At 45.3% G+C, this 10952-nt stretch overlaps 1 protein-coding gene across 1 annotated transcript; it reads right to left on the bottom strand.

Annotated features, from left to right (window-relative positions):
• Positions 1-616: 616 nt before the first annotated feature.
• AP5M1 (adaptor related protein complex 5 subunit mu 1) lies at positions 617-9730 on the bottom strand. The gene is made up of 9 exons (XM_078870304.1): positions 9345-9730; positions 7179-7614; positions 6651-6926; positions 5593-5823; positions 4598-4845; positions 3781-3866; positions 2935-3044; positions 1105-1201; positions 617-967 (listed from the first exon to the last, which is right to left on the bottom strand). Exons 1-9 carry the CDS (start codon positions 9413-9415, stop codon positions 882-884), a joined length of 1641 nt encoding a protein of 546 aa, XP_078726430.1. The 5' UTR covers positions 9416-9730; the 3' UTR covers positions 617-881.
• Between the last annotated feature and the right edge of the window lie 1222 nt (positions 9731-10952).

Raw genomic sequence — 10952 nt, 5'->3', positions numbered from 1 at the left:
GCTAATCAGAGGTATTTATAGGAGCCAAATAATGTATTATCAGAAAGCTATACCCGGTATGAGTGGTAAAACACATGAGCGCATGGCAAAAACTGGTTTCATGTTTTTTTTCCGGGTTAGATAGCATGTGTCGTTAAACCCGCCACCACCCGACACAGCCAATTAGTAAGGTTTGTCACGTAAACAGAACATGCCAATCCGTTACTAGTGCAGCACACCCCGGCGTATTGGAGTGTGCAAACCTTACGGATTGGCTGTCGGGTGGTGGCGGGTTTAACGACATTTATATATTACGTCATCTAACCTAAAAAAACTCTATTATGGATATTGGTTGCGAAAGCCTACGTGTTACAAAAAATTGGTTCACTCAATACACTGACAATATTCATGCTACTCTGCGATTTGATGCCTTTTCAGTGTCTTTCCCATGAACTGATACTTGTGAAAACATGGTCTAAACATAAGCGTCACAGACTTCCAATGCACACTGTTGAGTAATGCGATGTATATAGCCCATTGTAGAAATGCAATGTGTCTTAATCCCAACATCAACTGTTCAATCTCCGGTAATATTCGGCTGCAACCCTCGAAAGAAAAACAATAATTATGGCAGTTTTCTTTTTTAATAAACAAAGAATACATCTTCACAATCATCACAGTCACTTTATTGAAAAGGCTTGAGACCAGGCATTATTTACAGCTCCATATTTTTCTTTTGTCGCTTTACAAAGATGAAAAAAGACCCACAGGCTGGCCGACTTCTTAGCGTGCAGGATGAGAAATAAACCTATGCAGTTACTGTTAAGTCACTGATTCGTGCTGTGCTTTGAAGCCCCCGTTTGCCAATGAAAGAACGAGAGCTTCAGGGTGGGAAGCTTCCTTTAAGCATAGGCATCGGGCCTGTAGGCAATAGGCGCATCACCCAACTTGTTCCAGATGATGTATTCTGCGGAGACGAGTTCTCTTGCTGAAAAAGAAAAAAACACAACAATCAAAAACAATCAACAGTTTTTTTTAAAGGTTGAGACTTTGTAAAGAGTTATGGTTGATTGCAGCACCACCCACGGAGTGGGCACGTGTGCGCCCGTTATGTGTGCTGCTTGCCGGTGATCAGCTTGGGCTTGACTGGTGGCTGAACTTGTATGGAATGTGGGTCCACGGTGCAGCCCGTCAGCGTGTAGTCCTGAATCTTGAATCGCAGCTGCATGGAGAGAGACATACATGGACTACATGGACTTCACGGTGCAGCGTGGCCACAAACTGCATTTAGTCTCAAGCATGAGCGCAATGTTTAATCACCACAAAAAAACATTACAAATAAAGTGCATGACATTATCGGTATGCGTGGCTTATGAAAAATATTCACAAGTCTCAAGCAAATTGCATCTGCCCAATTGGCTTAGTCAACGTGCATTCGCTTAGAATTCTGAAATCAACTTGTATCAGCTCAAGAGTCTTAGTCAACTTGTATCAGCCAACGTGTATCAGCTCAGGGCTCTGGATCAACTTGTAACAGCTGGGTAGACTCAAGTCAACTTAAAACACCTCAGCAGTCTCCGGCAGCTATAATCAGCTCAGTAGTCTTGGTCAGCTTGCATCAACTCAATGGCCTTAGTAAACTTGTGTCAGCTCAGTAGCCTTAGCTTACATCAGCTCAGCAGTCTCAGGAAACGAGTATCAGCTTTCAGTGTGCTCTTCCCCCCCCCCCTGTTAGTCAACACATTGAGTATGCACACCTATCAAGTAGACGTAACACACTCCTGTTATAGCAGTTCATTGGACCAGCATGTGTACATATGAGCTGGCATATTAAACATCAATAACTTATCTTCTTGGTTCTTTCGGTAAAGTCACGTAGCAGCAGTGTGGTGTGCAGTAGGGTGGGTAGAATAATACATAGTGTAATATTACAAAAATATGCTAAAATTCCTCTTGATATGCAAATTATTTTGTCAAGGCGCTCTTCCTCCTCCCTCCCAGCTTAAATAGACGCTCCAAGCCCAGGACGTGTCATTCAGACTCGGTCTTATCGACGGACCTGTTCTTCACCTGAGGACGGCTGCTTGCGTTGTGGCCGAAACGTCGTGAGAATTATTTTATTGTTTTATTTTTATTATTTTATTATTTCCATTCTACGTGACTTTACCGAAAGAACCAAGAAGATGAATCCCTGCAGTCACGAAAGCTTTAAATCGAAATCAATAACTGAATTCATCTGCAGGCTGGGTTCTCCAAACTGGCTATCCCCAGCCCATGTACTGTACAGCTGGCCATGAGGTTTTCCTCCAATGCGTAACGCTATGGGGACCACACCCAAATGCATTAACGCTGATAACCTGCAGGCAACGTTTATCTACGCCACCGCGGTATATTATTAATTCATTTGTTCTCAAGCACATCGCTAAACAGGCAATGTAACATTTCTTCATTAGTTTGTCATCATTAATTCAGGTTTGTAGTACAAACATATATTATTGTGGTGCTTTATTACATTGGCAGATTTATTTTAAATTGGATTTCCTTCCCTTCTCGCTTAAAACTGCCACTCGTAAAATGCATTCATCTATTACTGCATGTATTATACAGAGGAACTCGAAAATCAAATAAGAAAATTTACAATTAGGCGTATTTGCCAACCCTACCAATTTAAGCAGAAGGCTGCCAATTTTGAAACCATTTCACCACAAACTGAATTTCAAAGCTGATCAAAGCACCTTATAATTTTTTTTACTAAAACGTTGAGAATTTTTGCATTGCAAATCGTTATGCGGTGGTGACACTAAAAACATCATTAGATTCCTGCTTAAATCAATAGGATTGGCAGATGTTAGGTAGTCTGAATTTTGGACAGGATATTGAAACAAACAGGATAATTTTTTTTCATTTCTGCATTACTGTGGTTTATTGGCAGAGAATGTGTGTTGCTTTTCAAACCTGAACGTAGGAATCGAGTACATTGCAGGAAATGTCTACAGCTTCCTTTTCCGAGCTCACACCAATGCACGCAACGAGACTGGCTTCTAGGGACTTTGGAAACCGTTGACCTAGCAAAGGGGAAAAAAAACCCACGTCAGAAGATTTCAACATCAGTTCTTTAACCCACAAGCAGCCTAGTTCCTTGTGCCTGCCATTTTTCTACACTTAAGTGTTCCTTCGCTATGTGTTGCACACCATTATTCTCATACAGTTGCAATGTAATCATATGTAGCTTCTTTTCTAACAATGTAGATCAGTAATACAAAAAAGAATGTGCCGGGGTGATTAGCGCAGTGTATTTATAAACCCAGCAAACAGTTTGATTCTGGGTCATGGTGAGCATCAGCGACGAGTGATATCTGAACGGGTCCTTGATCCTCCCCCCCCCTCTTGACCAACCCACACTGGCCAGTGTGGTCAAACGACCCCCATGACTGACACGGCAAGGTCTTCATACACAAGTTGATTGACGAATGGCTGTACGTTTCTTTTGCCTAACATTCTCAAATCAATGGCAATTCACAGAACAATGATATATGGATCGATATCTGAAAGGATCTTATCCATACATTGTACACGACTGTACGAAGCAAAATACAACTACATTAAAATTATTAAATTGGTAAATGTATTAAATGTTAGGCTTGTATGTAAATTATATCACGTACATATTTACTGTAATTTGTTATGTAGTGAAAAGTAGACTGCTGTGGTAAAATGTAATTCGAGTTGAAAATCATAGCTTTAAGCATCTAATACCATACAGACCCTTGCTCATACCATACAAAATATACAATTGCTTACCAATAGTCCAGATGAGCAAATCCTGGTCCCTGAGTGCTTCCAACTGACCACATGATACTTTGTAAGCCACATTCGTTATGGGGCCGCTAGAGGTGACATAAAATATACAGAAAGCATCAATAATTATGCATGACCCCGTATGTAGTGAAGTCAATTCCAAGACATCAAAGTCTTAATGGAACTAGGTCATTCATCCATGCCCCACGACTGCACGCTTGTATCAATTCTGCATTACTCAATGCAAGATTGAAATGGTGACTAGAGTGGGGTTTTTTCCCACCCCATTTAGAATATTTATGGCACGGGCCTCAAAAGCAGACACCCTTAAGATATTCATACACGCGTAATACGGAGTTGTTATTCCTTAAAAAAACATCTATTTAAAACATCGTTATTGGATTACGAATTCCAAGAATTTACCAACATTTCTATCCCATCCACTTAAAATATACTTGTGTAGCATTAGTAAGGGAAAGTGAAGTTTCATACATTCAATGATGAATTTTCCATATGTTACATCTGAACTATCATTCAGCTGCACTCAAAAAAACAACCTACAGCATGTGCATCGTGAAAAAGCTAACAATTCAGCCCTGGGATTACTTGCTTATGCCACAAGAGGGAGCCCTAGATAATCCCTCGATGAGGGTGTATGGCCTACTCTTCCACGCTCGTGAGGTGCCTTGGAAGAGGTCGGAAAACTCGTATTACAATCCACCGATCAACTGTGGTGTGACTATACGGTTGGGTGGCCAGAGGTAATGGAAGGGGTTTAAAAAAAAAATGCCCATTTTCAAATTCCACGCCAGGGGTGTACCTGTTCGCCAAGGGAATGCGTGCCTCGAAGTGGTCAAAGGAATTTTTCACAGTTTCATGTAGCCTCAAGTCGAGGGTCAACCTCAGAGCCAGTCCTTTGCCATTTCGTTCACTTCCAGCCTCCCCAGTTCGTCGATCCGACCGGTCCTGGTCGCCGCTCTCCCTGTCGTAGCGCTCAAAATGGTCTTCTTTGTCTTCGTCCTTCTCCAGAGCGAGGCGGAAGGAACCACGGACAGGCGGAATGGGCGCCTGCACAATGCACGTGGATTAGACATGGATTACAGGATTTAAGAAAACCAATTTTTCAATTTGTAACGTTATTACATTACTTAAACACCAAGACTTTGTTGTGGGGTGTAACACAAACCCAATTAACTGAATTAGTGCCATGAGCAATTAAATTAGCAAACACAAATGTAATTTTTAACCATGTTAAAACTGCTAAGAGATTAGCTTCAAGTTTCTATGAAATTGATGTTTGTTGTCAATATACTGCACTATAGGCTCAATGTTTACAACTCCTACAAGGATATTACTTTTATAGAGCTACATATAATCCTTTGTGGACCCCCAGACTTGATAATTTTTTCTTATTATTTTATAAAGTAAAACATTTTAACACATTCAATAATTCACACGGATGTGAAAGCCTAATCAGCTCCATCGTAATACAATTAAAACACAATAATAGATCCGATTTTGGGCAAAGGTCCATCATCATAGAAAGGCCATTTCCTACCATTGCTTACTATGAAGAAGGGCTATTCCTTGAAACACCAAATTTAAATATTTTCTCTTTAGGGCAACGATATCGATAAAACCAAGTAATTGTTATTTGCGCTTGTGCACCACTGGCAATGCAATATGTATGTACGACTTCTTTTGCACCGCATGTAGCCAACCATGCTAATCAGAGTATCACAGTTTATTTAAGGAACAACATCTTCATTCACGGACAAAATAAGTAAGACAAGCGTCGCTGCATCTTGCCAACACCTGCGCCGTGTAGGAGCACAGCGCGAAGCCGTCGTGCGGTGGCACGAAGCGGAAGCGGTAGGGCCCCGTGAAGGACAGGTCCCCTCCGTTGGGAGCGGCGACGCTCAGCGGGCACACGAGCTGCGGGTCGGGTGCCAACACGCACTGGTGCAGCAGCAGGTCCTCCAGCGGGACGCCGTTCGCCGGCAGCGTCAGATTTGCGCTCACGTCAGGCGTGCCGTCCAGCTCGCACTGCGAACGACCGCACACGGAGATGACGCGTTTGGCCCCGCACAGGATGTTGTTGTTCAGCGGGCACTTATGATGGCTAGGTGCAGCGCATGAAAGAGCTGTGTGGCCAGCGACCACGTTCGACCGCCTTTCATGTATCTCCGGTGGTGATGTTTATACATCGCACAAGGTACAGATTTAAGGCAGAGTCGAGCTATAAGAGACCCGCCATCATTTAAGAAATCAGCCACCGATTGTCTGGGTCAGTGACCTGAAAAGTATAAACACAGCTGGTGCACCACATCCAGTAGACCTCTCCCAATGGCTGTGGCTGCTAGTCACGTGGCACCTACTGCAGTCTTACAAGGACCCGGAGAATATTCAGTGAAAAATTAGGCGCCAGCTGTAGCTTAGGAACATTTGACAGTGAGGAGCCATCAAGCGAGGCATATAGCAGTACAATGTTGTTGAAGCACCATTAGGCGTGTTTTTCTCTGGATTAGAAACACGACAGACATAAACATGAGACAGCATATATGGTTGATGGACAAGACTGGTGATGGAACAGCAGCTAAGTGCACTCGAAAGGATGACCAACGTGGAAATTGAGCATTAAGATCAGCTCATGTGGAGGGGTGAGATGGATTGTGTGGCATCACGTAATAGTGAGGGATGGAAAATATATGGGGATGCCTTCATCCAGTGATGGATAGACAATAACCAACGATGATGTTGATGAGACATGCCTTGCGCGCCAAGCTGCGTAAGTTATTAATTACAAAAGAAAACGTGAGTTTGGCAGTTTGTCACAGTTTGTCACGTAACTTCGGGAGCGCCGCTGGGCTCACCTTGCACTCAACGGATCCGTACACCTCCCAGACGTCGGGCACGTCCCTGCGCCCGTACTGCACGGAGCGCACCACCTCCGCCACGCTCATCCGCACGAGCGGCTTTACTCGCTGAGCGCACAGGGGCCGCCATGCCGGGGCAGGCCGCTGCTGCTGCTCTGATGTTCCGCTGCTGCCAGACGGTGTGGCCAGCTCCCGCAGCAGCACTCTGAAGTCGGTTTCGGCCGGGCGGCCAAACGGGCAGGCGTAGATCATGAGCGTGCTGAACTGGGCAACCTGTTGGCAACAAATTGGATTGGCGCAAAACGTGGTTGTGGCCGAAGGACAAGATTGGTGATGGAATGGTGGCCAAAGTGAGGGTGCGTCCTCTAGGGCAACCACTGTGGAGATGGAGCAATTCAATCAGTTCATAAAGAATGGTGGCTGCACTGGAGATGGCATGAGGAGGCCTTCATCCAGCAGTGGATGATGATCATGATCATGATATCTCTTTATCATTTTGCGGTCCCACACTGGATGTGGTTTTACCTTGGCATCAACAGCCCCTGGCTTTGACTGCTGCTGATCCACCATGAAGGCAGCCATGCCCTGCAGGAGGGCCATGCCCTGAGGGACCCCGAGAATCATCCCCAGGGGTGGCCGGGGCTCCAGGGGTCCCTCGACGAGGGGCAGGCACACGAGATGCCACTCGGGGGTGGCACGCGTCACGAGCAGGGGCCACGCGCTCTGCCCGTGCACAGAGATCACCAAGCCCGCGTGGAACGAGCCAACGCCGCCGTCATCCACGTCGTCGCTGCAGCAGTCCGGATCGTCGACGTCATCATCACTATCGCCACTGTGGTGGTGGTGATTGTGGGAGTGTTTATTGTTGCCGAGTAAGCGGAGGAGCTCTTCGTGTGTGGGTGCCGGAGAGTAGGAGTGTCCGTTGAGGCGCCGGGCTTGGGCCTCCACGATGGGATAGCATCTGTGTGAAAACAGTCAAACACATAGGCTTTCGCGAGCAATATTATTAATAATAAAGGTTTTTGGGTTAGATCCCGCAGTATAAATGAGTCGTAATCGTCCACCACCCGACACAGCAAGGAAGGTTTGTCACATAAACAAAGCGCGCCAATTAGTTACTACTTCAGCCGACTGGTGGATTTACGACAACATTGTGGATTTACTTTTTGTTTACGTGACAAACCTTACTGTGTCGGGTGGTGGAGGGTTACAACACACCTATACTTACGCGATCTAATCCAAAAACCTTTGTTATGGACACAAACATGTCTCGTATAAAACATATTTAAAATGTGAAAAGGGTCTAGGTGCAGCCCCTGCAATTGCTTGCGGCATGTCTGGAGATGAATCCCTGCAGTCACGAAAGCTTTAAATCGAAATCGACCAGTGTGTATGATATTATACCCTTAAACATGATATCTATACTCTTTGGGGTTTTTTTCCGGTAAAGTCACGTAGGTAAAAAATAAAAGTGATTTAATTTAGTTGTTTTCATTTATCTTATATTTTACCCACGTGACTTTACCGGAAAAAAAACCCAAAGAGTATGAATCCTTGTAGTCACGAAAGCTTCAAATCTAGAAATATCTATAGTACAGGTACAACATTAGAGGAGCGGTGGCACAGTGGTTAGCGTACTGCCCTATCAACCTGGCGACCTGAGTTTGATTCCCGGTCACGGCTAACATCGTTGGCCAAGTGATAACACATCTTAAGCTACCCACAGCGTCGCGCTTGGTGAAGTATGCTTAAACAATGAGTATTCATCCAGTAGCGGATGGCCAAAGGGTTGCAAATGATCATAATTATTGATGGTGCTGCTGCGTTGGCAGTGGTGCGAAAGCACAATTAACAAAATAACACTCACTCACTAAGGATAGGGGCTATTATTGCCCGAAAAGTCGCCCAATATGCATATATTGTTATATTCTAAGGCAGTATTGTTGACCATTGTGTTCCTTTTATTTACGTATATCACGCCATGCAACTGACGTTAAACAATATCCAGCACTAATCTTCTGCTTCAGGAAGGAAGGTTTAAAAAAGACATCCTGAAGCGGGAGAATAGTGCCGACCAGGGACATTTGCAAATGTGATTTGTAACTTTGATCATTACCTGTGTAGTATCGATCGTGCAATGTGAATGTGCCATTGTACTGTGTGGCGTTATCTTGGCGTGGTCTGGGACTGTTCTATTGGTGCTGTATGCTGCCTTGCCCAACCTTAATACATCGCATTTATGAATACACAACGAATGCGTTAATTAGATATACTTCGTGACTTGTTCATCATTTTTTCTATTTTGCACTGTCGTCTTGTTTGCTGCTGCTGTAACTCTCCGACCCCTGTACCCATCCTTGGCACACCGGTGATTTAAAAACCACCACCACCACCACCGAGCTTCACACCTCATCGGATTCCTCCCGCAAGTCTAAAACAAAACAAAAACAGATTCCGAGCACACAACCCAAGGAGCACGCCGCTCGACACAAGGCGGAGGGGGGAGGGGGGAGCGTCGCTCGCTCGCTCACCTCGAGTATCGATCGCTCACCTCGAGTATCGATCGCTCACCTCGAGTATCGATCGCTCACCTCGAGTATCGATCGCTCACCTCGAGTATCGATCGCTCACCGCGAGTATGGATCGCTCACCTCGAGTATCGATCGCTCACCGCGAGTATCGATCGCTCACCTCGAGTATCGAACGCGCGCCTCCTCGCCGCGCGCCGTGCGGGAGACAACCCACAGCGCTCGCACGCTCATCCTGATCACTCGCGATGTGACCACCCTCGTCACGGAGCGTCACCGCGGCGACGACGGCGGCGATCGTTGTCGCCCCTTCGACAGACGTCTCTACAAAGTCGACCCTTGGGCAGACGTCCCCACAGAGTCGTCCCTTCGACAGACGTCTTGACAAAGTCGACCCTTGGGCAGACGTCCCCACAGTCGACCCTTCGGCAGACGTCCACACAGTCGACCCTTCGGCAGACGTCTTCACGAAGTCGACCCTTCGACAGACGTCCTGCAGATGTCCACACAGAGTAGCCCCTTCGGCATCACCGGAAGTGGGGCGGTGAACCTCCCCCCACGTGCTCGTGACGCCTAACGCGGCACCAGCTCTCGATTGGCTGACGCGGAATTAGTTATATTTTTACCGATTCGCAAAGCCGATTCGTCCACCGAATCAGAATCTGTCTTGACTTAAAGCCTTCGCTGGGAAATCGGCATTTGTATGATGGTCCAACTGGCTTGTAACATTTTTGGCCACTCCACCATCCCTCCTATGAATGTTCTCCTAAATCCGGCGAAATGTTGGGATTGTAGTTTGGGGTATGGGGACCGAAAGAAATTATTTATTTTAATTTATTTTCTCTGTGATTATTTTTTTCTTCTGTGTATATTTTTTCTCATTATTTACGTATTCATGTTTTTATTTTCTCAGTTGTACAGTTTTCTTTTTGTATTATCTGTGTACAGAACTGGATAATTGATGTGCAGCGTTGTGGGATGCAATTGCATGAATGACGCTCTATAAAATGAAATTACAGTATTATTATCCTGGATAGACTAAATATCCCAACTCCATAATTTATGTCAGCTCTTCCTCTGCGACGGGAAAAAGTTGTCACGATGAAAGCGATTGGATCTCTCCCTTTCCTCTCACCTCACAGAGTCCAAGGGGCCGTCCAAAAATGACGTCACGCGATTTTGGACGATTTTTGACCCCCCTGGACATATTTCCCAGTCAGCCGAGGTCAATCAAAACTGGGCAGTGTCCCGTAACAATGTTCAACACATGCCAGTTCCCTGCCTTGGTCAAACCCAGAGAGGCGTCAACCCTAAGTGCCAAACTAATCCTCAGCGTTGGACAAATAATAATTTACAGATACTTGATGAAGGCCTCCCAACGCGGTGCCATTTATTGGGGTTGTTTGACTATACTTCACCATGCTGGTCAGGGAGGGTGGCAACGGCTGGTTATGTTTGTCCCCGCCACGATGTAGTCATATCGGAGGGTCAAACTCGCACCACCAGGTGCATAGCTTAGTGCACGCACCACTGTGTCACATCGAAGTGTAGGGTTTAAATGTTGAATTCATGCCAAGCGAAAACACATCTATATTAGCCAAGTCTTGTGTTTGGTTTGTTTATTACAATTTTACGATCCAACTGTCTAATGCCACAACACGCACAATGTCAGCACGGACATTCATTTCAAAACAAAAAAAATTAACCCGTAAAAACAAAGTTTTTCACTATAAATCCATTATATGCGTGGCATCGGTTTTATTTTATTATT

The sequence above is a fragment of the Lampetra fluviatilis genome, chromosome 30, assembly GCF_964198595.1.
Source record: "Lampetra fluviatilis chromosome 30, kcLamFluv1.1, whole genome shotgun sequence".
In the NCBI taxonomy this organism is placed as follows: Eukaryota; Metazoa; Chordata; class Hyperoartia; order Petromyzontiformes; family Petromyzontidae; genus Lampetra; species Lampetra fluviatilis.
This window is presented reverse-complemented; position numbering and strand designations above follow the sequence as displayed.

Excerpts from the sequence above, each read along its gene's own strand:
- AP5M1 (XM_078870304.1), bottom strand. The coding sequence starts at position 9,415 with ATGAGCGTGCGAGCGCTGTGGGTTGTCTCCCGCACGGCGCGCGGCGAG. Across the intron at positions 4,846-5,592 it reads TGTGCTCCTACACGGCGCAG|GCGCCCATTCCGCCTGTCCG; the intron begins GTGTTGGCAAGA and ends TGCATTGTGCAG. Across the intron at positions 3,867-4,597 it reads CGCATTCCCTTGGCGAACAG|CGGCCCCATAACGAATGTGG; the intron begins GTACACCCCTGG and ends TGTCACCTCTAG.